The sequence below is a fragment of the Uloborus diversus genome, chromosome 10, assembly GCF_026930045.1.
Source record: "Uloborus diversus isolate 005 chromosome 10, Udiv.v.3.1, whole genome shotgun sequence".
Lineage (NCBI taxonomy): Eukaryota > Metazoa > Arthropoda > Arachnida > Araneae > Uloboridae > Uloborus > Uloborus diversus.
In genome coordinates, this window is record NC_072740.1 from 77,418,743 (window position 1) to 77,446,058 (window position 27,316).

Sequence of the window (27,316 nt, forward strand, 5' to 3'; positions counted from 1 at the left end):
GAATAAAAATACTAGCTATAATAAAAAGTGAAACGTACAAGGCTCTTACCGTAATGGAGAATATGGAGACCCATATAAGCTTTTAACTTTCTGAATATGTTTATATTTATTACTTATTTACAATTCTCCTAGATTTAACCGAGTTGAAAAATAATCCATAGCTGAAATGTATTTTATTTTTTAATCTATCACTGAAATATATTGATATCATTAACTTTTAAATGTATGCATTTAAAAATAAATGAGATGTTTCTCTTACTAATAAGCTTTTTAAAACACATTCATTACCTTTCTAAAACAGAAAATGACTTTATATTTTTACTGAAATGACAGCGTAAGTAAGAAATATTTGTTTAAAGTAATGAAGTTCAAGTTGGAAACCACTGCACACTATCAACAAAACAAAACACAGTCGGGTATTTTCATCCAGAACTTTTTACTTTTTTATGCTTCAACTTAACGAACTGTTTGCAGTCATTAGTGAGTGTTAATTAAGTGCTTCAGCCTCGCTTAAGAATAAAAGCAACAAGTTTCAAAACAGCCTCCGGATACAACGTCAAATATTTCCATGCATGTTCAACAGTTCTTTATGCATAACTTGGTATACTACAAAGAAAGAAAATCCCTCCCTTCTTGAGAATCAAACAATCCCGCTACTAGGCAAAATTTGTGAAGATGAAAATCGATAATCAGGAAAGTTATTACTAAATATTTCGCCAGTGGGAAAGATAATTAAAGCAGTCAAATAGCAGCTAATGATTTTGGAGCCTTGCAGAACATAAAAGGAATGCCTTCACTTCATATGTTCAATAACGATAATTAAAATATTCATAAAGGATTCTTTTATTTCTAAATGACCGGCAGCAGCAGTACACTTAAAGCTATGCTTAGTTTCTCTTTAGTTTCGTAGTGTGAGGTTGTTTTGTAATGGAATTATAGCCGGAAGGAATATTATGTCTTGTAAACTCTGTTAGATCTAATAGGATTTGTAGGTAATATTTTATGGTTCCTTGGGTGTGTGGATTGAGTGAATTTCGGAAAGATTTTGCACTCATTTGAATGAGGAAGTTGTCAGGCTGGAAGTAATTTCTTACGTAAGACAAAAATATGCAGTTAGAAAAATTGCAGTTGAAAGTTAAATTTCAAATTAATACTTTATTTGTACTTAAGAATAATTTACATTTTAACTGTGGTGAAAAAACATATTATGAAAAATTAAAAATAAAAAAGTAAAACGTTTAAAAATTTAATCATTAATGCGACAATCTGAATTAAGATTTTTTAAAAAGTTAATGCATTTATAGTAGATTATCTTACTTGCATGCTCGAAGCTTTATTACATTTAACAGTATTCGTAGTTAGTCCAGTTTTGTAGTCTTGAGTTGTGCTGTGATGAAATTCTCAATAACTGTCATTAAAATACTCTTAAAGGTTTCGTTTATTAGTTTCTTAATAACCAGCAGCAGTAGTACACTTAAAACTATGCTTAGTTTCTCTTTAGTTTCGTAGTGTGAGGTTGCGTTGTAATGGAATTATAGCCGGAAGGAATGTTATGTCTTGTAAACTCTGTTAGATCTAATGGGATTTGAAGGTAATATTTTATTGTTCCTTAGAAGCGTGGATTGAGTGAATTTCGGAAAGATTTTACACTCATTTGAATGAGGAAGTTGTCAGGCTGAAAGTAATTTCTTACGCAAGCCAAAAATGCGATTAGAAGAATTGCGAGTGAAAATCAACTTATAAATTAATATATTATTGTTGTTTAAAAATAATTAATTTTTTCTCCTGTCGTGAAAGTATGGGTTTTATGAAGAATTAAAACTAAAATAATACAACTTTCTGTAAGTTAACCGCAAAAGCGACAGTCTGAATTAAGATTTTTTTAAGTTAACGTATTTATAAAAAAAGTAAAAGTGTAAGTTTATTTTACTTGAATGCTCATAACTTTATTACATTTAACACGGTTCTTAGTTCATCTACTTTTGCAACTTGAAGTTGTGTTGTGATGGAATTCTCAATAACGGAAGCTAAAATATTCTTGAATTCGTTTACTTATTTCTGAATGAAAGGCAGCAGTAGTACATATAGAGCTATGCTTAGTTTCTCTTTAGTTTTGTAGTGTGAGGATGCTCTCACTGTAAAAAAAAAAATGTGTAAGGCTACGAATATTAATGGGTGTAACGTTACACGAATTCTAGAGTGTGTAGTATCATTGTATTAAAAACTGAAATTGTTGGAGACACGTTGACTACGGTTACCACCTGCAGTCAGCAGATTTCAAAGCACATGAGTAGAGTTCAGAACTGTTACACTGTAAAAAAATTCCAAAAAGTCACTGATTATTTACATGGAACGTTTCGGGATTTCTCGGGTTTTCATCTACTTCCCCGTATAATTAAGTATCTTTGCAAAAAGGTTTCCTGAATTTCTAGAAGTTGCACAAATTTAGACTTCTCACTGTCGTGGAAAATGTTTTTAACGACCGGTTTAAAGATTGAATAAACGTGTTTAAAAAGTATATGGGCTATAGTTCGATTGCGGTCCATCCAGGTTGAATCGGCTCCCAACCAGAGCAAATGAACCTTTGGATAACTGCAGCTTTACAAGGCAAGAATTGCAGAGTTCTGCCTTAGCTCTGGTCATGGTTGCATTAATACTTTTGGAGATTTCTTTAGTAGCCCAAGTTCTAATCAATTACATTCAACCTATCGAATTTCCCTTGCAAGTGCAGAGATAAGGGGCACCAGAAAATTCTGGTGTAACCTTACGCAGAAATTACTGAAACGTTACACTTTAGTAACATTACTATGGTGTAACCTTCAACAAGCGATGAGGAACATTACACCGGTTATATATTACTCTCTCTCTCTCTCTCTCTATCTCTAGTATTCTTTATTTAATAAACGAAATTCAAATTTGATACATCAGTATATTTTGAGAATAATTAAATTTCTTGTCAATAATAGCATAATTTCTAGTAAATATGTTACAAGAGATCGAAAATACATCAGTCTGTTTAAATAAGTCGTGTAAAATGAGGGTATAAAAGTTCTCAACATAATATAATATGATAAAAAATATTCAAGTAACTGCAGATGTGTATTTATTTCAAAAAGGAGAACGAACTTTAAAATTGTTTTTTTTTTTTTTTTTTTTTTTTTTTTTTTAAATTTTTCGTTTTAACCAGATTTATTTCGTTGTCTTTTATCATGTTCTCGTAAGAAATAGAAGAATTTAAGAACTTAAACTTTGTTCAATCCTTAAAGAATATTTACAACAAAATCTAATTAAAGTAAAAATGACCTTTCTTCAAGTTCTTAGAGAAATGACAATCATTTCGCTTTTCTTGTTGATGCTTGTTATATCTGATCTACAAATAATCAGACATCTTTAATTCTTGCATCAGCAAAATCTATTTTCTTCCAGGCTGTCAGGTTCAAAAGTTAAGGTACACGTTGCCATGGGCGACGGTTGGGCATTATTGCCTGTAGCAAGTCAGCTGTCAGTTTAGTTGGTGATCACGTCTGCTTGCCTGGACACAAAAAAGTGGTTAATGTGACAACCGGCTTTTTTAGTGACATGTAAATTATCATGTATCTTACCGTGAAAGATAAACGCAAAAGACAAATTTATTACGTTTTTTGCTTAACTGCTGCCAATTTGGAATATGAAGCAGATCTTTTACGTGCATGTTAAAATATATAAAGATTATCTTTTCCGCTTAGGTAATGATTTATTGTTTGTATTTTAAACAATCTTCATCTTCTAGATATGTTCATATTTCTTACTTTGAACATTAAAAGGCAATTTATTTATTTATTATAATATTTAGTTTTGTCTAACCACAGTTGTCTAGTCAAATAAAACGCAGTAAATGGTTCTAATTCTGAAGGTGAATAAATAACAGGACAATTTCTGTAATCTTTTTATAAGTTTGACATTATTTAAAAATATGTAAATGAGTTATTTTCTGTGACAAACGCGACACTAATTCATAGCTTTTTCTTCATTAATAATAATAATAATAATAATCGACTTTTGTCATAAAATATTTTTCCGTAAGGAATTACATTTGGAATGTTTATATGTTAGAGTTAAGACAAATTAAATTGGCAGTAGAAGCAAAGATATAGGCACCTTTTTAGTTTCTTATCAGTTGATATCTGGGAGGAGTTTAGCACAATTTTATTGTTTTCTTATGGTTATTAAATTGTATTTTTTCTTTATCATTCGGAGTTGCTCATAAGGCTTAACCTAGAGAGTTCTTTTAAAAGTAAATAAAGTGACATTTTCTTTAATGTTTTTGTAAATTTGACATTTTTTTTTTCATTTAAAAATGAGTAGTTTCGTATCTTTCAATTTTAATTCATTGCATCTTTCTTACAAGGTTATGTTTCAGTAAGGAGCCAATTGATTTGAAGTAATTGTAAGTTACTGTAAATAATTCAATCCCAAATGAATCAGACAGTGAAGGAAAAGCTGCGGGTGACTTTTTAGGTTTTTAGGAATTATAATTTCAGAGAATTAAGCATCGTTTTAGTGTTGTTTCAGGCTTTAAAAATTTAATTTTTCTTAAACGTTCGGAATTTTTGTTGCCTCTATGTTTTGGTTCAAATGGATATCAAATATCACACTTGATATCATTTAAAAAGAAAACAAACACATCCAAAAATTAATTTGTGCACTGAATTCATGTAAAATACACACAAAGGTGTCATTTACATCAAAACTTTTTTAATCTTCTAAAAAATTGGAAGAAAGAAAAACTTAGCTGCTTCCATTAATCATTGAGTACAGGATTTCTGGGGTAAATGAAATCAACTAAATTGTAAAGTGAATAAAATATGACAACGTGTATAAGTACAAATTGAGAATGAAAAAAGGTTAAAAAACCAGCAAACAGCTGTTTCGGCACTCTAAAATACAAGTGCCATCATCAGTGCATTAAAAACGAAGACAGGTTCACCCGACTAAAACACAGTCGAGGCGAACAATGGATTTCCATTGTTCGCCAATTATTAGACGCGAAATTTCTTCTCTTAGTCTTTGTTCACCAACAGTTTCCTTTGAAAAATTACCACAACTGTTGTGACAGAGTTTGTTTCTATTTACCCAATTTTTTCATTTACCCCATGCTTCCATTTATCCCAACTGTTCCTAAATAAATAAATTCGGGCTTTTCCGGATTTATTGGTTTTGTCTATAACAACAAACCTCTCCGCTAAAAACCTTAAGAGTGGAGGAATGTAAATTTTGTATTCGCAAAAGATTAAAAAAATTCGCGGAGCTATGTAATTAAATTTGAAACTATTTTTCATTGCGTTTACTTGACTCACATTTTTTAAATTCAAAAGATTCAAGTGACGTACCAAAACTCTCGTTCTACCCTTTGAATTGTATGGCGTTGTAATATTCAACTCAACAAAGAATAATAAAGGGGATAGCGAGATTGATTCTGCTACCGAAAGAGCACCCACAGCAACATATCATCTATATAAAAGTTAATATAGTGAGCATCTGTAAATTTTCATTTTTCAAATATATACAGCATAGAATGTGCTTTTTCGTTTCCTTGAACACTGGTATTTTCCGAAAGTACTCAGGATACAAATTACCTGTATGTTTGTTTTGTTCTCATAAATGTATCTGAACGGAAAAACGATATTTACAGATTTTAATCTAGCTTTTAGCTCACGTTTTACAAGGCTCCTGATTAACAAAAGAAGAAGAAAAAAACTCCATTTAGCAGGTTGAGCAATTTATTCTTGTTCGAAAAAAGAAAATATTCTTAAAAATAACACGGTAAGTTATTTAATCCACATCTGAGTGTTATTAAAATTTCTTTTCATAAACCTTTGCGCTTTAGAAAAGCATGTTTCAATTTAGTTTATTGAGAGATGGTTCATTTACTGGTTATTTTTGGAGTTTAGATAGGTCAATATACATTTGCATTTTTATCAATATTTTATGCGAGGACAGAGTATTTCTATATGAGCTGTGCTGTGTCTTGAATAGTTTTCCTTCCTCCAAGTATACCTCAAAATTTACTTATAATGGTTTTTTGTTTACTGCAGGAAAAATACTGAAAAGTTATAAATATTAGCAGATACATCATATGCAATTTGTAAGAACGCATTCTTAATTGTTTTGCCGTGGATAACGACAATAAAATAAGAATAAAAAATGTATTGAGCTAACTATTATAAAAAGTATATTCATTTCATTTACGCCTAAGTTTTGATTTGATTTCTAAAATACAGATTAAGTATCTAAATAGAATTTTATCAGTCCAGCATTGAAAATAAATTTCCTCATAAAATTGGCATAATTTATGTGACTATATCATTTTATCCAAATAAGTACGTTTTATTTTCCCGCCATCTCAAATATTGCCTTATAAATATATTTATCGCTTGTCTGTCTTATATGAGAGAATCCTTAAGGAGAGTCAGTACCCTAAATCATTTCAAAAATTTGATTTTTTGATTTTGATGTATTTTGAAATTCCATTTCAGTATCTTTTTAGTGATACAAACTTCTTGATCGTGTTCATATTAGAAAAAAGTTAAAATAAGCTTTAAAGAAATGTAAACATGTTTTGATGAGCTATGATTTTCCCCTTTAAATTGCAATATCTGGAAATGGTATTTTTGAAACTAAATGTTCCTTTTTACCTGAAGCTAAAATGTGTTAGGCTTGGAAATGTTTACCACCAATTCCATACATCTAATTACATATACTGAAGTAAAATTTTTCTCATATTCCAAAAATATTTTTATAGAGCTGATTTCCTGTTGCAAAATGGCATTTTTTGAAAAAAATACAGTGATTTACACATCAGATTTTTTTTAAAAAAACTAACCTTTTTTTTATGTAAAATTTTATTCCAGTTTAGAGAAAAGAGTCCACTTAAGGTACAGAAAAAATTTCATAATTGTATCTGTAATAGATTTTCAGAAAAAGGTACATGAACATGTGCAAATTAACACTGTCGGTATAGGGGGTGCTGACTCCTTTTTAACGACAGAATCTTGAATTCATGTAAGTAAGGTGAATGCAATTAATTGTCAATGTTTTCATTTAATTTCTACCTTAACAGAAGTTTCTTATAATCAGATGCATGCACCTTAAGAAGAAACTACAATAAAAATATCTGAAACCTGATATATTTTTTTTAAATCATTAATTTGTTGTAAATAATTGTGTGCGAAGATTTCTTTCTTTTTTTCTATCTTTCATGCATTCTTATATTCTTTCTTGCATACCGATAAGGATTTTCAGCATATCGATACAAATGAAAATTCCATTTAATTATTAATTATCTCTTTTGCCAAATCCAATGGTAAAAAAACAAATAAAGTTTTAGCATTTTAATGTAACTAAAAAATGTGCAATTTATAAGTTTAAAAGTTGAGGACTAATTTATCAAAAGGGAACATATCCATTTTCCAAAAATGTTCAGGACCTGAAAAAAAAAAAAAAAAAAACGAATTAGGCTCAGAGCAAAATAGTTTCATCACCTGTTCTGGGCACAGAATTGAGCACAAAAGCACAGCAAATCATGGCCCAGAGTAAGAAATGTTTGTGTAAAAAAAATAACAAAGAGATATCGCCATCTTAATTTTAGATGTGTGAACTTTTGAACGAAAATCTGAATGTTGAGGATTCATATTTCACCAAAACCATATTGTTTTACCTTCTCATTTTCTCTTATCGAAGTACTTGAACCTAAAACTAGTGCATTAAAGTTAGAGGATTTTGAACATGCGTTCTTTGGAATCTGCAAGTCTTCGTGTTACAGATTCATTCTGGATATGTCTCCGTTTGTTCAAAATAAAATGTGTAGTGGTCGGATTTGTTAAATTTTGATCAAAAAGTCAAACTTTATCCATAAATAAAATAGGATTCACAGCGTTTGGACTTCTTAACAGTAAGTGATTGGATTAAGGTCATATGGAAGATTTGGAAAACTTCATAAAATGAGTTTTTCAAAAAAGTGGATATGTTCCCTTTTAATAAATTACTCCTCAGTTGTTTTGATTGATCAAATCGATACTTTCATTTTTTTAAAATTATCTCCAGATTCATGGGTAATATTTGCTAAGGAAAGGAGTTTTCAGTTTTGATGTCATTAATAGCAGAACAAGTAGGGGAATGTGAGGCAAAGTGAAATAGTTAAGAGGACTGAGTTTTTTCAAAATGAAGAAATCTGAAATTTGCTTTCAAAATTGCAGCAAATAAAAAAAAACATAATATTTTATAGTAAAACCTGCGTTGAAACGGTATTTTTTTTATTTTTGGCAGTAAATTTGAGCCTTCAAAAAAAGTGGAAAAAATTCCTCTTTTTTTCCCATGGGGCAAAGTGAAAAATAAAATATTTTTCAAATGAAATATTTTCTATTTGATTATAAAACATATTTTCGACCAACAGAATCAGTAAATAAAAGGTTAAATGAATAAATGAAAAAATAATGAAACAAAAACGAATAATTAAATGAATAAATCAATTGATATATGAAGAAAAATAAATGAGCGAGTAAAAGAATGAATGAATAAGAAAATAAGTGAATGAAGGAATAAATAAGTGAATTACTAAATGAAGGAATGTAAATGATTTAATTAATAAATGAAAACGTAAGTGATTTAGATTAAATGATTGAGTGAGTTAATGAAACAAACTATTTCACTTTGCCCCGTATGTATTGGACTAATAGCACAATTCATTTAAAATACAAATAAGATCAATATTAACTAAATTTTTGCTGCATTGAATATTAGGAGGTCTCAATTACTATTTTAAATGATAATAGCAAGAACTTAATCATTTTGTAGTAAGAAAAATAATTTTTGACTTACAACAAAATATTACAATATGAGTATCATTTTTTAAAAATTGAATGTATTACCAAATGCTTTCACCTTCAAGGGTATTTTTTCTAAATAGAATAGACTACATATGGTAAAAATAATACCAGATAGGTGGAGCAAAAAGCAGAGTAAATATTTCACAATTTCACTTTGCCCCATATTCCCCTATATTACAATAAATTTTTCTACGAAGTTCAATATCACCCTTAGCGAATATAAAAAGTGATCAGAATGGTAACTTCAACTGACCCGATAATTATCGTAAAAAAACTTGTACTTTGAATACATTTTAACTTTAAAAGTTCAATACCATTTTTGGTGAATTGTTAAAAAATTCCTTGTTTTCCATTTTTTTCTCAATCCTTTGTTAAAGTTCATAAACTTGTACTAATACAGTAAAAGATACAATATAAAAATGCGTAGCTCCTCAAAATGAATTATTGCTTTTCGATAAAGAAGGAAGCTTACATATGCAAATTATTTTTAAATGCAATGCATTATTTAAAAAAAAGTTAAAATGATATGTTCATCAGGCCCGTTAATCATCTCGGGTGAAAACTGCATTACTTGCAATATTTCTTCGCAAAAAGCTGAATACCATTTTGAGTGAATTAGTAAAAAAATTTATAAAATTTTATTTATTGAGTATTGTTCAATACGTTGATAAAGCTCATAATTTTCTTTTAAAACAGTAAAAATGACACAGCAATATAAAAATGAGTGTCTCCTTAAAATGAATCATTGCTTTTCGATAGAGAGTGAAGCTTACATCTATTTAATAAAATTTCAAAATCCTGAGCACATTCTAAGAAATTGGCTTTTTATTGACTATCGTGTCAAAGAATAATGGATTCACTTACGTAAAAATGAAGATTTTTGAAGAAAAAGGGTTTCACTTCGCTCTTGCTGCTCTGCAAAAGCTGTTTTGTATTACACAAAGTCAATATACCCAGCGACAGCTTTTTTATGACGTGAATTCTTTCACATAAGAAATCTTGTTTAAAATATTTGAAAGAGCCTTCCAATAAATATATCTTGTTATCAATGTCGTAAAGTAAACTAAATTTTTATCCAATATATTATTTTACTTATCCATTACTTTGTGAAGATTTACAGGAAGTGATGGGAATAATGCTGGAATAAATGTCATGTATTGATTTTATTTTGCTCAATATTTGAATTACTTACATTTTTTTCATTAGCTTTTTTTATGAATTATTCTTCTGACAGACTGTGTAGTGAATTAAAAAAAATTCTTGTGAGAAAGAAAATATTAATAAAGACTTGTTTATATCCTTTTATCACTGTTATAGAATCTTGAAACAAAATAACGTATTTTGCATTTCGCGTCTTCAACTTCATTGTATAATTCAAAACTGTTTGGTCTTACTGAGAGCTTAGTCAATACGAACGCCCCGTAATCAAACTGAAGCTGATACAGTTAATTAATACGCTCAATTAATCTTTAAACTGGTAGCTAAAAATAGTTTTCAAAACGGTGAGAGATCTGCATGCGTGCAACAAAGCAAGTAACTTTTTGAGCAAGATACTTGAATTTCATAACTCATTGATGAAAACACGTAAGGTCCCGAAATGTGCCATGGAAATGATCAGTGGCGTTTCGGATTTTTTTTTTTGCAGTGCACTGCTGTTGGTTAGCATATGTATTGAGTACTTTTTTACTATTTATCCTGAGTTATGAAATACTTAGTAATTGCGCTCCTTTTTGGGTTTGTTTAATCATTTTTGTTTTAATAACTTATACTTTTGCTGCATAAATATTTTAAATTTACTTATGAATTTTTGTACTACATATAATTTGGTCAAAAGAAAAATTGTGAAAAAAAAATGTATTTTCTCTATTACTCTCTCTCAAAGCTCACAGTGTGTTCTTAATACTTTAATAACTTATGCTGAGACTGAACTGTGTCCAGAGTGCACTTATCCGACAACCAGTAAACCCTATCTATGATAGACACGGGGACTTTGTGATGTAATGTAATGTAATGATAGTCGATGGCAGGTGAGAAGCTAATTAAAATAGTTGACTAGAAAATCATCATGAAAATCAATTTCTAACGAGGTCGGTATTCAAGGGCTTTCTTGGAAGTATGAAATTTTTCAATTTCAATGTTTAAGTACAGCAGCAAAAAAAAAGTTTCCCAAATGAATTTCGCGAAACTAGTTCGTAGAAATCATGCGACCGAACACTCAAGAATCAACATTCACTAATTAAGATTGCAGTATTTAAGTACTATACAGCCGTGCTAAGCGCAAAAGTCGTATCTGCAGCCGAGTTCAAAATGAAGTAATCCCGTTTAAAGTATTATTCCTCTATGTATTTGATTCAGATGTAACTTTTCAGAATTTTTTAAAAGATATTTCGTACTGACAAACGACCATAAAACATTGCATTTAGGTGAATTATAAGGCAAAGAATCACATAGTGACCGTAACTCAATTTTGACAAAAAGTGGAACATGCGACTTTTGTGTTTAGCATGGCAGTATATTTAATAATAAATTTAAAATAAATATTACCTAATTTCAGCAATGAAACACTAACTGCAGCATGCAGGGCCCCAAAGAAATAAGTGATTTGGAATGCATACGTGGACGTTAGGAATATACGTTTTCAGTCCACATTGTAGTATGTGCTTTGAACACTGCGTAAATATTTCAAGCCACATTAGGCTCGATCGTGCTGTAGTCGCAAAGCAGCCGGAAGGGAGGCGAAAAAAGGAGATTTTGTTTGGTGTATTAGAAGAACAAAATCTAACCAATTTTAGGCATTATAATATTAGGGGCGAATATTAGATGGAGTGATGAAATAGTGTTGCACACATGTGTTACTTCAAAATTAGAAAGTGTTTTAGGAAACTAATGTTGTATTATGCTTTTACTTTAAAATTCAAAACGGAAATATCATTATTCTGCTGTAAACCGAGCATTAATGTACTATAGGGGAGAAGGGGGCTAGTGTGGACAAATTTGCATTTTTCAAAAAGTATACTAAATACTGTTTTTAATGCACTTGATATTTTTTTACAATAATTTGCACTTTTGCACTTATTTTAATCGATAAATTAAAACATTTGGCCGAACAGTTATTTAATGAAAAATGTTTCAAAAAAGGTTGTTTTTTCCACAATGGGGCTAGTGTGGACAAGCTAAGGGTGGACAAGATAGAATACTAATTCAAAAATGTAAACAGGGGATTTAAAATATAAATAAATAAGTTTTAACCTAAATAGCAGATTCCTTAGTCAATGTTAACCGTAACAAAGCATATTTTATTTAACAAGAAAAGTTTAAGATATTAATTCGTAGTTATGAATTGTCTAAAAACAAAGAAACTATTTAAAAGACAAATTTAAATGTTGAAAGCTATTCACTTTTGTTTGGATGAAAAAAGGCTATTTTAATGCAAAAGAGATTTTTTTTCTACTTTACACTATTATTAAACATATCAACATTAAATGATATGTGAGATGCAGAGTAGAACATGCACCGTAATCACAATTCAGATACTTTCCTGGAAATTAATGGGCAGCTCATATGCCCAATTTCTGCCAATAACGTCACTTGCAAAAACTAGGAACGTTTTCCGCCAAAAATCAGAAACCTTCGTAAACAATCCTTTTAACTTTACGAAGAATATGAAGATCTCTCATTGTGAGATAAGCGCTCATTGAGAGCTCAGTCAACCTGGAAGAGTAATAATCGTGCTTAAGGCGGCAAGCTTAATAAACACACTCAATTAATCCTTAAACTGGTAGCGAAAAATATGTTTCACACCATTGAGGAGTCGACATTTGTGCAACTTGAAGCAGTTTAGAAAACGTTTTTCCAAAGGCAATTGATTTTATGGGGAAATAAGTGATAGCCCGTAAAATCAAAATAATTTTTTGTGCTTCAAAGAACTATTTCGTTCACCTTTTTCCCCAGAAGAAATGCATAGTGAAATCAGTTAATTTGCATACGACCTCCACTGGTCCAACACAGTGCAAAAGGGTAATTTTTTTTTCCATAAACTTGACCAACACAAAGTTACTGAGGCTTACGCCATTGGTAATTCGAATTATAAAAAAAGTTTTAAAAAATGTGTGAAAATGACAGAATTCCTTGGTAAATTGATTTATCACCTTTCAATAAGCAAACTTATTTAGTAAGAAAAATGCTTAGAAATGTACAAAAACAAACAGAATCCTTTCTAAATGTCATCATTTTATCATTTTCAAAAAATCATTTTATGAAGCAATTGCTAAAAAATGAAATCCCAAAATTTAACATGATGAATAAAAAAATTAAATCATTCGTAACAGAACTCATTAATTTGCAAGAATCTATCTTATTTCGTAAATGAAACCTAAAATATGAAAAAAACGGGACATGAAATCTTTTGTAATTGATTACATACCTGTCAAAATTAATCTTATCAGGCAAATAACATTAAATATATTATATTTAACTCCTTATTTTTTTCTCACTCAAAGCTGCAAGGGATTAGTGTGTGTATGAGTCCACAGAAGCATCATTACCATGTGTCCACAGTAGCCCCATCACTGTTTGTCCACTCTAACCCCATGGGGCAATGTTTTGTATTAAGCCTTTTAATTATTAATTAAAACTATGCACAGCAAAACTGAATATCAAAATATCTATTTAATACATCTATTTATGATACATTATCTCCTTTTACTTGAAATAATAAATTAAAAAAGTGTAATCTATTAATTAAAAGAAAATCCAAAATTTACGTTTGCACTATGAAAACCTTCTTTTGTAATTTGCTACTGAAGTATCAAGTGTGTCGTCATGAAACTACAGATGGAAGTGCATGTTGGTGTTGTCATTGTGCATAAATTAACAGAGAAAGTTTGAAAAACAAATAAAAGAATAATTCCAGATGTTCACTCTAACCCCTTGTCCATAATAGCCCCCTTCTCTTCTACTGTTTAACAAACAGATGCTGATCAAATCCAGTGCTTTCAATTTTTGAAAGCTATAACTTGAGAGAAAAAAACAATTTTTTTGCAAAGTCAAAAAACTTTTCTTGAGAGGGGCGGTACCTCCCCCCCCCCCTCCGGGTGGCACTTTAACTTAATTTCAGAGTTTATAAAAATTAAAATACTTTAATTCTGAAAATTTCCCCAATAAAAAATCTTAAATTTCATCTTAAAAATTTCAACGAAAATATTGAACTAGATTGCAGGCGAGGTCGGGTACATGTACGTCTGGAGCAAATTTTACACAAAATGCGGCGGTATACAGCTTTGTACGAATAGCTTTATACGAATACCTACATTTCTTGGCTCATTTTTTAATTTTAATTTTGTTGACAGCTCTAGAATCAACTTTACTATCAAAATTTTAGGATTAACTACAATTATTAGTGTTGTAACCAATAAATCATGTACTGATTTTGTTTTGTACTTTTTAGAGATAACTAAGCTGTCTTTGATAAAGACTTAAGATTTAAAAAAAAAAAAAACATTTATATTTTATCGGATCTTTTGGACTGAGCATTCGTGCCAACACTTATTTCATCAAGCTCCCTTCTATTTTATAATTGAGATGGAGACAAAAAATATATTATTATTTTTATTTTAAAGTAATTACTAAGTAAATGATAGGCAACAAATTTTTTTAATGACAGTTGCTATCAGTTAAATAAAGTTAAAAAATAAGCAAACTAGGAGACGGCGTAGGTAGCTCTTACAGAAAGTTCCATAAACAATCAAGCCAGCTGGTTGCCACAGTGACAAGCATTTTCTTAATAGTAGACCTTCATACATGTAATCAAATTAATTGGTAGTCAGTTTTTAAAAAATGCAAGGAGAATAAATGAAAATTAAATAAAAAAAAAAGAAACTTGGAGTCGGAGTTGACATGTTTTCTAACGACTCCAACTCCTTTACCTCAAACTCATTCCGACTCCGACTCTTCGACTTCGACTCCACAGCCCTGTTATATACTGGTTGTGGTAAAGTGTCTGAAAAGTTAAATACCTTACCGCTCACTGCGCAAAACGAAAACTATTTTATTTATCTGTTTGATTATCCGTAGGCGGTTCAAAGCTTAAAGTTCAGTTTAAAAAAAACAACTAACTTAGCATTAATTTTTATTTTAACTTTTATGAAAAAATTTAGATAGAAGTTTTATTCTTTATTTATTTATTTATTTATTTTTTTTTTTGCATTATAACACTTTTAAAAAAAAGTTGGTTCATATTAGACGTCATTTCTATCAACTATAATCTAAAGCCTCAAATTCTCACATTTAAGGATATACTTTTCTATTTTAGGGAATCCGACAGGAATTTAACTTCGGAGCTGCATTGTGATTGAAGGATTATGTATGCATAGTCAGAGGGGAGGAAGAGGGCGCAACAATACCAAATGTCCCTACGTAATTTAGTGACAATAATGCAGCGGAATTATCACTTTCCAGTTTCGCTTCGCAGCATGTGCCAACACAAATTTCATTCCTCATTTCAGCGAAACAGTGTTTCCGTTTGAAATTTATTTGCAACGTAATAATGTGCTAATAATTTTCTGTATTAGATAAATAAGTTGAATTCAACCAGTAGTTCAAACTTATTGTTTGAGTTGGTTGGAGAAGTTTCATAACATCTTTTCTAGAATGTTTTAATGATTTGAATTGAAAATGTGAGCCATTATGATTTGCTGTGAATAAATAATTCGTTATTTCAAATGGAAAAAATGAGAAAGCAAAAATCTTAAATAAGTACCTATAATGTGCTTGCGGAACTGCTGGGAAGAAACACTATTCGAAACTCACGTAGTAATAAGAACAACAAGCCACTGTAAAATAAAAATATATATCCGAAACATTACTGGTAATTTCCATGAAACGTTACCGGATTTCGCAGGTTTTCCCCCGTTTCCTGTGACAAGTATTTTTGTCAAAGATTTCCATAATTACTCCAAGTTGCACGAATGCAGAGTTTTCGATGTCGGGGGGGAAAAAGGTTTTAGCTGCCAGATTAATGATTAACTGAACGTTTTTATTACGTGTATCGGATTTTGATTGACTAAGGCCCATCCAGATTGAAAAAGCCTCCCTGCGAAAGCAAATGCCTCCCAATCAATGATAGTGAACAAGTCTCTGGATTCCGCAGCTTTGCAAGTGAGACGTTTGGTACTTTCAATTCTGTGTTAGTGGTGGCCCTAGTTGCAGTAAAGCTTTTGGAACATTCTTGGCAAATCAGGAAGGCGCCTAGCTACTAGTAATTGAAATGTATTTAAGTTTTCTCTGAAAGGTTCTACAAACATGAATGGCTTTAACCGGAGATATTTCTGTATTATTTAGAAAGATTTAAAGATGTTTTCAGGAAGATTACTGACTTTTAGCGGAAAACATTCCTGTTTTTTGCAAAATATGTTACTGGCAGAAATTGCGCACATCAGCTGCCCATTGTTTTTACAGTGTAGTCCGTCATAGAAAAGCTGAAGACCATTTGGTTCATTTCTATATACGTATTTCTTGTTACTTTTATAGTAATATTATTTTTAATCCTGAACATAATATCGACCGATTTTTCCCCCTATAGGCAATGTGTTGATTAGCCAACAGTATAAGCCAAAAAAGAGTTATTTTTTGACTTAAGGGCAAACCGCGGTTGACGATCCTCTGCTCTGATTGAAGAAATATGCAAGTGATTTTTTTTAATTGTCAGAACTCAATTAAAGACCAGTTGTATATGCTCAGCAAAAATGAAAATCAAAATGTAGAGGAGATGCTTAGGATTTTCAGGAACGTTTCTGAATCGTTTCTAAAGGAAGGTTATGATCCTTTTTGAACTCTTCAGTAGGAAAAATTCTCTAAATTTCACTTTAATCAAAATATTTCCTTCAAAATATGCATTTTTGAGAAAGGGATTAAAGTAAATTTGTGATAAAATCCCGGACCAATGACAAGTTAAGGGGGCTGCTAATCATGAGACCCTACTTATAATTACTCATTTCAAGTTTTAGAGAAAAAAAATGCATGCGAAATTTATATATACACCTTACATTCAATTAACACATCATCTTTCATGAAAAAAAGAAAGAAAAAAACTAACCATATAGTTGGTATAAATTAAAGAATCAACTATTGACAGTCTAAAAAGTTACTGTAGGATGAATGTGAGAGGAATTAATTGAGAAAGATCATTCATTTTAATGTAAAAGTAAGTTGAACAACGTTATTAAAAACTTTATTATTACAAATTTACTCAAATGGCTAAAATTTGTCCATTTATTATGTTGCTTATTTTACTTTTATTTTTAGATCAAGGCTATTCATTTATTTCTTAACATTAATATCAGTTATTAAAACAGTGAAATGAAGTTAATTTAAATTATTCGTTATCGTGCCCCTCTTATTAACCATGCAAGCACAGTACGTTCCAAACATGTATTTATGTGCTTGCTGCGCTTTCTCAAAGAACAGCACATCTAGTCAGAGTCAGTTTGCATAGCAGCTAGCATATTAATTAGATGTTTTGCCATTTTTGAAACGGAAATCGGTTCTATTGCATTATAACACCACTGCTGTGATAGGATTTGCGAAGAAAGAAACAATTAAATGAAATTAATGGTAAATTAACTGTAACCGTGCTTTCTCATTAACTCAGCAAGCGCAGTATACGTTCTAAACACGTATTTGTACAGTTGTTACTCAAAGATAACAGCTCATCTAGTCAGGGTAAGATTGCATAGTAGCTAGCATGTTAGTTAAATTTTTTCAGTCTTTAATTGCATCACGATACAACTGCTATAATAGGACATACGAATGCTAACGAAATCTACTGTATTTAAACGCAGAGCTCGTTGTTGTTGTTTACGTGTCTGTAGTTAAAATAAACATGGAAAGATTGGATGCCATTCTCTGGAGAGGTTACGAATCACTCGTAAGAAAACTCAAGAGAAATGTACAGCACTAGGAGATTAAATAACGCCCAAGGCACCGGTGGGAATCAAACTCACAACCTACGACATATGAAGCGTGGTTTCTGTCCTAGAGCCAGAGATGCCCTACAGTACTCGTTAAAATCTTTTTTAGTTTACTATGGTTGAAAATGTTATGAAAAACAAAAAAAAAAAAAAAACTTTTTGCCCTAATAATACATTTTACTTATAATTAAATTCATTTTATGGTAATTAATATTTTCTCAGATAATCTTTTTCTCTTTTATAGGTACGAAGATTGGTCTGAACAATATACATTCTTAGAGATAAACTCTAAAATCAAAACATCATCATAATTTGATCTTATCAAAAAATATTATTCAAAAGGTCATTGTACTTGAAAGAAAAATGACAAGACAGCCACAAATTCAAAAGTTTGTAAAATAAATCTGCACAAACAGAAAGTTGATTTTAAAAAATGACAACAGTTCCCTAGGCTGAATTTTAAATTATGTATGCTTCTGTTCAGAGATGAAACGTTTAAATTCTTTTAAAAGTTGACTGAATTAATGAAGAGATTCATTTAAAATATAAACTTATTTTAACATGATGACAGTTTTAATAGACCAAGAATTGTGACAGATGTCAAATACAATGGTACGGCGTAAAAGGAAGAGACTGTGCAAAGTGTTACTAAGTGCTAGTGCGTTAGTGTTTTTTGCTGGCTTATTGCTGAAAGCTGCTGTAACAACTTTAGAGTTTCGAACTTTAGTTATGATGGACCTTGAACATGATAGAAGTGACGCTGCTATGCCTAGTATGGCGGGAATGCAGTCTTTCAAGCATAAGAAAGTAAGTTTAGTTTATACTGCATTTTTTTTAACTTATCGTAGTGATGTTTATATTGTACATTCATTTGGGAATGTAGTCTTAAGCCATATTCGCCATATTGTCTTGCTGTTAAGCAAAAAGGGCAGCTTATTATACTACTTGGCAATTTCACCGTGACAGTTGCATAAATTGTTGCAAGAATCTTCTTCCAAATATCTTGTGTCCTAAGAAATGAATAAATACCTTTTTTCGGACATGTAAGTGGCAATGAACAATGTTTTTACGCACAAAATTAGTAGATTACTGCAGGTAAAAGATACCGAATGTCTTTAAATCCATAAGCTCATTATTTTGCATTAAAAAAGAGGCTCCCTGTAACCCCGAAACACGTGTATGCAGTAATGTGCTAATTTTGTGGGTCAAAACGTTGAAGGTCACAACCTATGTTATATCCTACTTCAATCGCATGTAAGGAACATAGACCCTACTTCTTTGTAACACCATAAACAGTTTTTTTTCTTCTTTGCAGCGATGGATGTATCTCAATCTCAAAAGATGCTTTCGTTTCTGATTCAAAAAATATTATTCAACTACTGGCTTCTGGAAAACTTCGAAATGTAATTGCGTTATGTAGAAGTAGAGTCCCTGTTCTTCATTAAGTCTACGAAATGATACAAGGCTTTAAACTATTTAGTTTTTTTTAGGATGTTTTGGTCAACAATTGATATTTCTATTTAAATCGTATCATCGTTTTTTGTTAAATCCTTTGAAGCTAAACATTTTTTTTTTAAAACTGAGAACAGGTGAGTTGAGTTGAAGCCAGTGTGCTAGTGGGCTGAAAAAAAAATAGCTAGCTGAATTCAAATAAAGCTACCATGCCTCAAAGGCTTAACTGTATCATCAATATTCGTTGATCTCCGTCTCTTCTCAATGAAAGTGTAACCAATGAATGTAGTTACTCACACAACCTCATTATTAATGCTGTCCCTAAACTAAGGAATTACATCACAATCTCTAGCATACTCAACTTTTTTCATAATTTTATTTTTGTTTCAGTCCTGAGATTTTTATTATTATTATTATTATTGCAAAGGTACTTGATATTTACATCATGGGCCTTAGGTCAATCTAAGGTCAACCATGACGTTGCTTGCTTCCTTGGTAAGTTTAATTTCAATGCTGTTTTTAAGGAATGTTTATTTTAGTTATTTTTCTTTCCAAAATTGAAAGCACCTACATTTTTTTGATACTATTAATAGCTTTATTTTATCAACTAAATATCATATCGTCCAAACAGGACGTGCGTACGCTTAAAATATAAAATTAAAAATCTTAAATAGTTAAGCATTGATGAGATATATTTCACAAATTAAAATTTTTATACGCTGATATCGTTTACCAACCATCGACCTCCAGAAAATCGGACTTTTACGTACACAATAATTTAGACAGAATCTGTGTGTATACAGAAGAGCAGCAAAAGTAAAGTTAAATATTTTTCAACTTTTAATTAATAAATTAATAATTTTCATTCTTTACAGTAGTCTTCGTCTAAGAACATGCATCGTCTGCTTTACTTAACAAAACGAATTCATTCTTTGTTTTTATGACTGCCATAAATAGCAAGTTTTTAAAAAAAAGGCGTTTGAATATTAAAACAAACTTTTAATAGCTAAGATTTTTAAACTCTGTGAGACTTCCCCTTAACTTGGATGCCATTTTTTTAGAGCAAAGCACATTAAATATAATATCATATTGCCGCACTCTTAAGACATATTTTTATGTGTTTCTCCGTCCTTCTTTTAGAGTAAGTACTCAGAGCGCGGGAATTAGGAAAGAAGCTTTGGAAGCTAAACAAATGGAAAACAAAAGCTTTTAAATATGACTTACTTCTTCAAAACAAAAATGAAATTATTATCTTCTTCGAAATGGCAAAGCGTGCTTTGTTCCTTGAATGATAAAACTTAAAGATTTCTTTTGCTGAGAATGACTTTTTGACTTTTTTTCTTCTTTTTAAAAGCTTTGCTAATTTAAGCTCAGGAACTTAAGATTCTTTTCGTTGAGTTCTTCTCTTGAATGCCTTTCATTGTTTTTGTTTTAGTTAAAGACTTAAGAAACCCGAAGGAAAAAGATTTTGTAAAATGGACGTTGGGGGGACTCATGACATATTTCATTGCTGAATGGGACATATTTTATTTATTTTTGTTTCTTTTCATTAATTTTTTGATCAAAGGATGTACTTAACTACATGTAAAGAAATTTTAATATTAGTCTGGCAAATTAAAAAAAAAAAGAGGTGTTGAATTTTATGTTATCAACTTGTTCTTTGATAAAAACCTTCAATTTTCGCAAAACTATAAAACAATTGCATCTTGTAAAGTTTTTAAGTGCAATTTATTAGGTCACCGTCTGTGAATTGCGAAATGTGTCACTAACTGTTTAATTTAAAGTATAAACAGTTACTGTGGTAACAAAGAACACCTTGATAAGCATGGAAAAAGCAGTGCATATTAACACCAATAAAAATATTTGAATCAATATTTTAATAGAACATCTATACTAATATTATAAACAGAGAGAGAGTAGATGTTTTTACGTTTAATGTTCCGAGTAATCTCCGGAAATATTGCAACTGCTTGAAAAAGTCTTTTACTATATTAAACGTCATTCTTACTGAGTGACATAGGCTATAAATTATGCATAAATGTATTTATGCTAAACAATAGTTTGTCATCGCTGCCAGTTTATGTTTCGTACATTTTTATTCTTATATACAAAAAAACACAGAGGTTGAAGAACTCTTCGAACTGAATGCTGAGGAATGGAAACAAGTGAAACACTAAATTGCGATGTCAGCATAAGAAGGTCTAGAGCCTTTACATGTATTTGAGGCTGCAGAGGACAAGGTATATAGCAGTTAATTAGCTCTGGACATTGCAAGCCATTTAGAGTCAACTAATGTTTATGCTTCAAAATTTATTTAAACGAATTATAACTGAGAGAGTCTTCGGGCAAATTAGTTTTTGAATTCAAGTAGAGCAGATAGACGATATTATTTCGTGCTTCAAAAAGTTGTAATTTTGCATGATTGCGGGCTATCCTTTAAGGTTTCTTATTCATACTAAGATCGAAATAAAAAACATCTTCTAATGAATTCACTTAAGTTCATTTAGTTAAGAAAATTATCAACTAAAAAGTAAGTGCACATATTTACTGTACATTCAAAGTTAAGATTTAAAACAATGATGAACAAAGAACATTCGAAAGAAAAGAAATTGGCGGAGAGGAAAAAATAAATAAAAATTATTGGCACATTTTTTCGACTCACCAAAAAAGTACCAAAAGCATTGTCGCAGCCATAGCCACTGCTAAGAAAAACTTGCAAGTGTGGTTAAAGAATTCTACTTGCTTGTTACTCTTGGAAAGTTACGGATTCCATAGACTCACTTGCTCCCATCGGGAGTCCCGTCAATCTGGACAGTCCGTGACGAAGGTATTGAAAACAATTCCTCACTAAAGTTCTTGAACCTTCCTGAAATTTCTTGGAGTCTTTTTGAAGAATTCAGTACTATCCCAGGCTAAAAGCCATTCGTGTTGCCGGACCTTCATAAAAAACGTTGGTAAGTTGAACACAAAGCTTTGCACCTCTCAATTTTGCCAAGAAAGCTCCAACAATAATGCTGCAAGCATTGCGAAAGGTAAGACAGACTTGTAAGCGAGTACCACAGCGAGTGGGTGGTTAACGTTTCCTGCAAAGCTACGGAATTCAGAAGTCATTCACTCCCCCTCGGAGCTTAGGGTGTTGGCTTAGGCAATGTATCGGGAACGTAATTGACCTGAAGCGGATACACTTAATAAATACGCTCCGTTAATCTTTAAACTGGGAGCTAAAAATATTTTTCGCAACAGTGCGAAGTCTGCCTTCATGACGTTTGTAGCAATTCGGGAAACTTTTTGACCCAGATACTTGATTCCCAAATAAAATTGTTGAGGACCTGTGAAATTCCAACATGTTCCACGGAAATAATCATTGACATTTCGGATTTTTTTTATAGTGCATGTAAAATAGCGTGGAACATAGGTAAATAATTTTATTTCTGAGAATCGGCCCATACACATTAGGTTTTTGAAAAAATGTAACAAAAAAAAAAAAAAAGAAAGAAAGAAAAGAAAAATCAGGATCGCTTTTGGTGGTTCGAGTGCTCTTCGTAGAAAATATCTTGGGTAAAATATACAAGCTGATCGTTTTCAAGATGTACTGCAAGATGCATAAGGGTCTCTTTCGTATATGGATAATCTAAATTATGCGAGATAGCTTCGTCGCTGCTTATATATCTAATCATCGCTCACTGTGTTATTTCCTCAATTTTATCCGTGTCTCGTTCCTCACATGCGATCTAATAAGGACCTTTAAGAACGTATTTGCCAAAGTGTTTAATGTAATCTAATAAGGACCTTTAAGAACCGTTTTGCCAAAGCGTTTAATGTATTTCACGGAACTGCAAAACTCGACATTTATATGAGCATCATACGTTTTTAAAAGCAGTGGTGAATACGGAACTACCCGCTGCCTATCATTTTAAACTTGATTTGTAGAATTTGACATTTAGATTGAAAAGTGTGGCCTCTATACTCCTCCTTTCTACGGCGATATTATTATTAACCATCAATATCCGTAATATAGCATCATTTGTAAATTTTAGTCAACATAAGAATAAAATATTTGAGGATGAACTAACTTACAGCGCCATCTAGTAAGAATTTAAAAAAACAAACAATCAATGCACATTGTTAATGTATTATAAACATTTTATTTGCAATAAAAAATTATAAAAACCATCCTATCTTTTAAATTGGACTAAATTACAGGTACGTTTGAAATTTGATAAAAATCGGTTCAGTAGTTTTGGAGTTTACCCCGAACAAACATCGTGACACGAGATTTATATATATAACACTAGCTGACCCAGCCACGCGTTGCTGTGGCAAAGATGTTGAATTAAAATAAACTTTCTAATAACTAAAATTTCTATGGAAAAAGCACTATACTTACGCTTAGTAAATTTTGTAAGTATGACTTCGGCCAAAAAAAAAAAAAAATAAATAAATAAACCTTGAAAGTGATAGTAAATATCGAAACTGATTGTAAAATAACCGAATTTAAAAACTAAGCGTGAACCACCATACATTTTTAGATTCTACACTACATTTTATTCACTTCAGCTTTCTCTATAGTTTGTAATCAATAACTTCTTTACAAAATACACTGACAAAATTAAAAGCATATAAAAATTAAATTTTTTCAATGAAGTAGATAACATTGACTTCGAACGATTGTTTGTATTATTTGAAAACTGAAAACTGTCTAAGCACTAAGTTGTGCACAATGTTCTTGCTTAAAGAGTCTTTTGCTAATACGAAAAGTATGATAACTTTCCACTTGTGAGTAGGCGATATATGGTTGCCCATGAGAGAAATATTTATGTTTCAAGTCCAAATCGAAAGAAAACATTCTTTGTCCTTGAAATCTATTTATGGTCTTTGCAAAAGCTAAACGAATCAAAAATTAAAGCCTCTCAAATGTGTTTGAAAATTATGACGCAATTATTGCTTTACGTGGCAATACAAACATTTCTCCTTTAAACTTTCCCGTCAAAATTGTTGACTTTTAAAGAAGAAACGTGTACCGTTGCGTAATTTAGGTGGGTTTAAATCGCGAAAAAGAATAAATTGTTGAGCCAATTTTAAACCGGAAATCGTGTAGTCGCGTTCCTGGTGTATCCAGGGAATTTAAAAATGCAGTTGGAATGTTTTCTGCTTTGTTTTCATCGACAACTGTATAGCCTTGTTCAGCATCAATGGGGAGCATTTTTTTCCGGGCGTCAGTAATGGCTCATTATTCGCAATAATTGTAGCTAAGACAGCGTCATTGCTCTGTTGTTACACGTTGCAAATCAGTGTTAACTAAGTCGGTGGCCCAACTATCAAGTGACGGCATATCATGATAACTAAGTGGCAAATTTGAAATTGAAACGCAAAAACCTTCAGTTAAAACTAAAGCTTCATATTCATCTCTAGTGTAAAATCTGGATTTGGATATTTGTGTGGTTGTTAAACTTTATGAAATACGTCTTCAAACGTGAACGTTATATAGTTTTTCCTTAAAAAATTATGAGTGTGTTGGATAGTATGTCGTCAAAATTGTTTGAAACAGCTGACGAATACTGTTTCTCCTTATGTCAAACCTGTATTAGAAAGTGTCAACTCCCAATGACTTTGTGCGACCAATAAATACAATTTGCGACATGCATCGGGATATGTATTTGACAGTCGACAATTGACGATCCACAAATATTCCTGTCTGTTCGGGAATGTTTACCGAAAACAAAACTGCTACAAAACCAGCGCGATTACAGAGGCAAATATGATTTTTAAAAAATAAATTTATCTGGGAATAGACTCTCAATTAGTTCACTTTTCTTCTCAACGGCAGTGTAGAAATGGTCTGGCTGTTTGTTGTACTGTATATTTTGATACAGTTCAATTTCACTGTTTCCAATACCCAGCAATTGCTTAGAAAATACTTGTAGGATTAGATTATTTTGCGTTTATACTCGCATGTTCATGGCCAATCGCATTATCTCGACATTACGTTATAAAAACGATTGTTTTAAACATGCGTTGATTTCATCGGAGTAACTGGTAATGTCTGCCGGGAGTTCCCAGACAGTATTCAGACAATTTCGCCAAAAAGTTTATCGTTGCCGTTCAAATCTTGCACAATTTTATGATGTGCTTCGAATGAATGCTTTTACTCATGAGCCATAGTACACTTATCCCAAATTTTAATTTCACTCTCTTGCAACACTACAGCCATTCCACGTTTTTTTTTCTTTAATGTTACACATTGCGTTTTGTTTGTTATGAATATCTAATAGGCAACTTTAAAGCTGAATGTGCTGTTTGTCTACCATCTAAAAAAAGTAGCATCAATGCCTGACGATGCAATTGTTACTGCAATTTTCTGTTGCGAACGTATCTTTGCAAGAATTAATGATATTAAAAATTTCTTGGGGAAAAAAATAAAGAAAATAATAGTTTTCCGCTTAAATTCATTAACCTTCCTGAAATTAACCTGGAATATTTTTGAAGAATTCAGTACACTTCTTAGTTAAAGGCAGTTATGATTCTGGCACCTTCAGAGAAGCCTAACGCAGGTTTAATATAATAGCCTGGAACCTTCCTGCTTTTCTAAGAAAGCTCTCAAAGCATTAATGCACGCATTGCCAACTCGAAGACAGACTCTCAAGCAAGTATCTGGAATGTAACTCCTCTGCAACTCTTCCAAAGCTTCGTAATCCAGATATCTTTCCCCACTCATTGGGTGTTGAATCAATCTGAACGAACCCTAATCGCTCCAAAACCGATACACTTATTAAATATGCTTAGTTAATCTTGATACTGGTGGGGAAAAATATTTTTCACAACGGTGTGAAATCTGCAATTTGTAGCAATTCAAGGAAACGTTTTGAAAAATATAGTTGGTTTTCTCAGGAAGTGAATAATAACCTGTAATATCCCGCAACATTTCTGAGTTTTTTTATCATGGTGTTTTTAGCACTAAGTCATACGATGTTAGAGTTATATCGATTAATTATCTTACACCGCCATCTATTACGAATTTTTAGAACTAAACAATTAATTCACACTATTATTGCATAATTAATATGAAATTTGCAATAAAAAATTATAAAAACTATCCTATCTTTTAAGTTGGACCAAATGACACATACACTGTAAAAAAAATCCGGAAACGTTTCTGAGTATATCGTGCAGCTGTGGTTCATGAAAGTTTCAAAAACGTTTCTGAGTATTTCGGAATCCTCTTTCTGTAATTTTCAGAAACGTTTCTGAGCATTTCGGAATCCTCTTTCCGTAATTTCCAGAAATGTTTCTGAGTATTCTGTGCAGCTGTGGTTCATGAAAGTTTCGAAAACGTTTCCGAGTATTTCGGAATTCTCCAAACAATTTTCAAAAACGTTTCCGAGAATTTCGGAATCCTTTTTCCGTGATTTTTTCTAAAATATAATTCTTTATTATAGTATTGCATACCATATCAGTTTCAATTCTTTCATATCTAAGAGCAATAATACAAGCAATTTTAGAATCATTCGTGGATTTTTTTTTTTTTTTTGGAATTTCTAATGACAAATAGCATGGTTAACAGCATAACATATGCACAGTTATAAATTTTTGAAAAATTATGAAATAATCTAGTAGTTTCATTCCTAATCACAAAATCGTCGGGGAATTGGAGTGGGGGTACCTTCTGAAAAGTGGGGATTGTTTGTTAAACAATCTTAAACTTCAGTTTTTCTCTCAATATTTTCAAGACAAAACTATCAACATATTGTATTTTTAATGCAGAACTTAAAAACATATCTTGTATCAAACTTGATAGCTTTTATCTTCGGATAAAATTTGACAGGACTTACCTACCCTTCGCGTTCCTAAATTCGTTCACCTCAAGTCAATTTCTCTGACGAACAAAGTGTACCGAAAAGTACCAACAGAGAAATTGATGAATTTAAATATGACACCAAGTCCCCCTGCTGGAACCATTCGGGTTGATTCTTCTGTTCTTGCCCTTTTCCAGCTCATCACAAATATAAATACTTATTCAAAATAGGTTACTGATTT

At 31.3% G+C, this 27,316-nt stretch overlaps 1 protein-coding gene across 1 annotated transcript in view; it reads left to right on the plus strand.

Annotated features, from left to right (window-relative positions):
- The first annotated feature begins 18,368 nt into the window (after nucleotides 1–18,368).
- The window catches only part of LOC129231401 (putative polypeptide N-acetylgalactosaminyltransferase 10), a 90,902-nt gene continuing 81,954 nt past the window's right edge, over nucleotides 18,369–27,316 (plus strand). Inside the window, exon 1 of the mRNA XM_054865707.1 lies at nucleotides 18,369–18,637. Within this exon, the coding sequence (XP_054721682.1) occupies nucleotides 18,428–18,637 (210 nt within the window). The 5' untranslated portion in view covers nucleotides 18,369–18,427. The remainder of the gene's footprint in view (nucleotides 18,638–27,316) is intronic.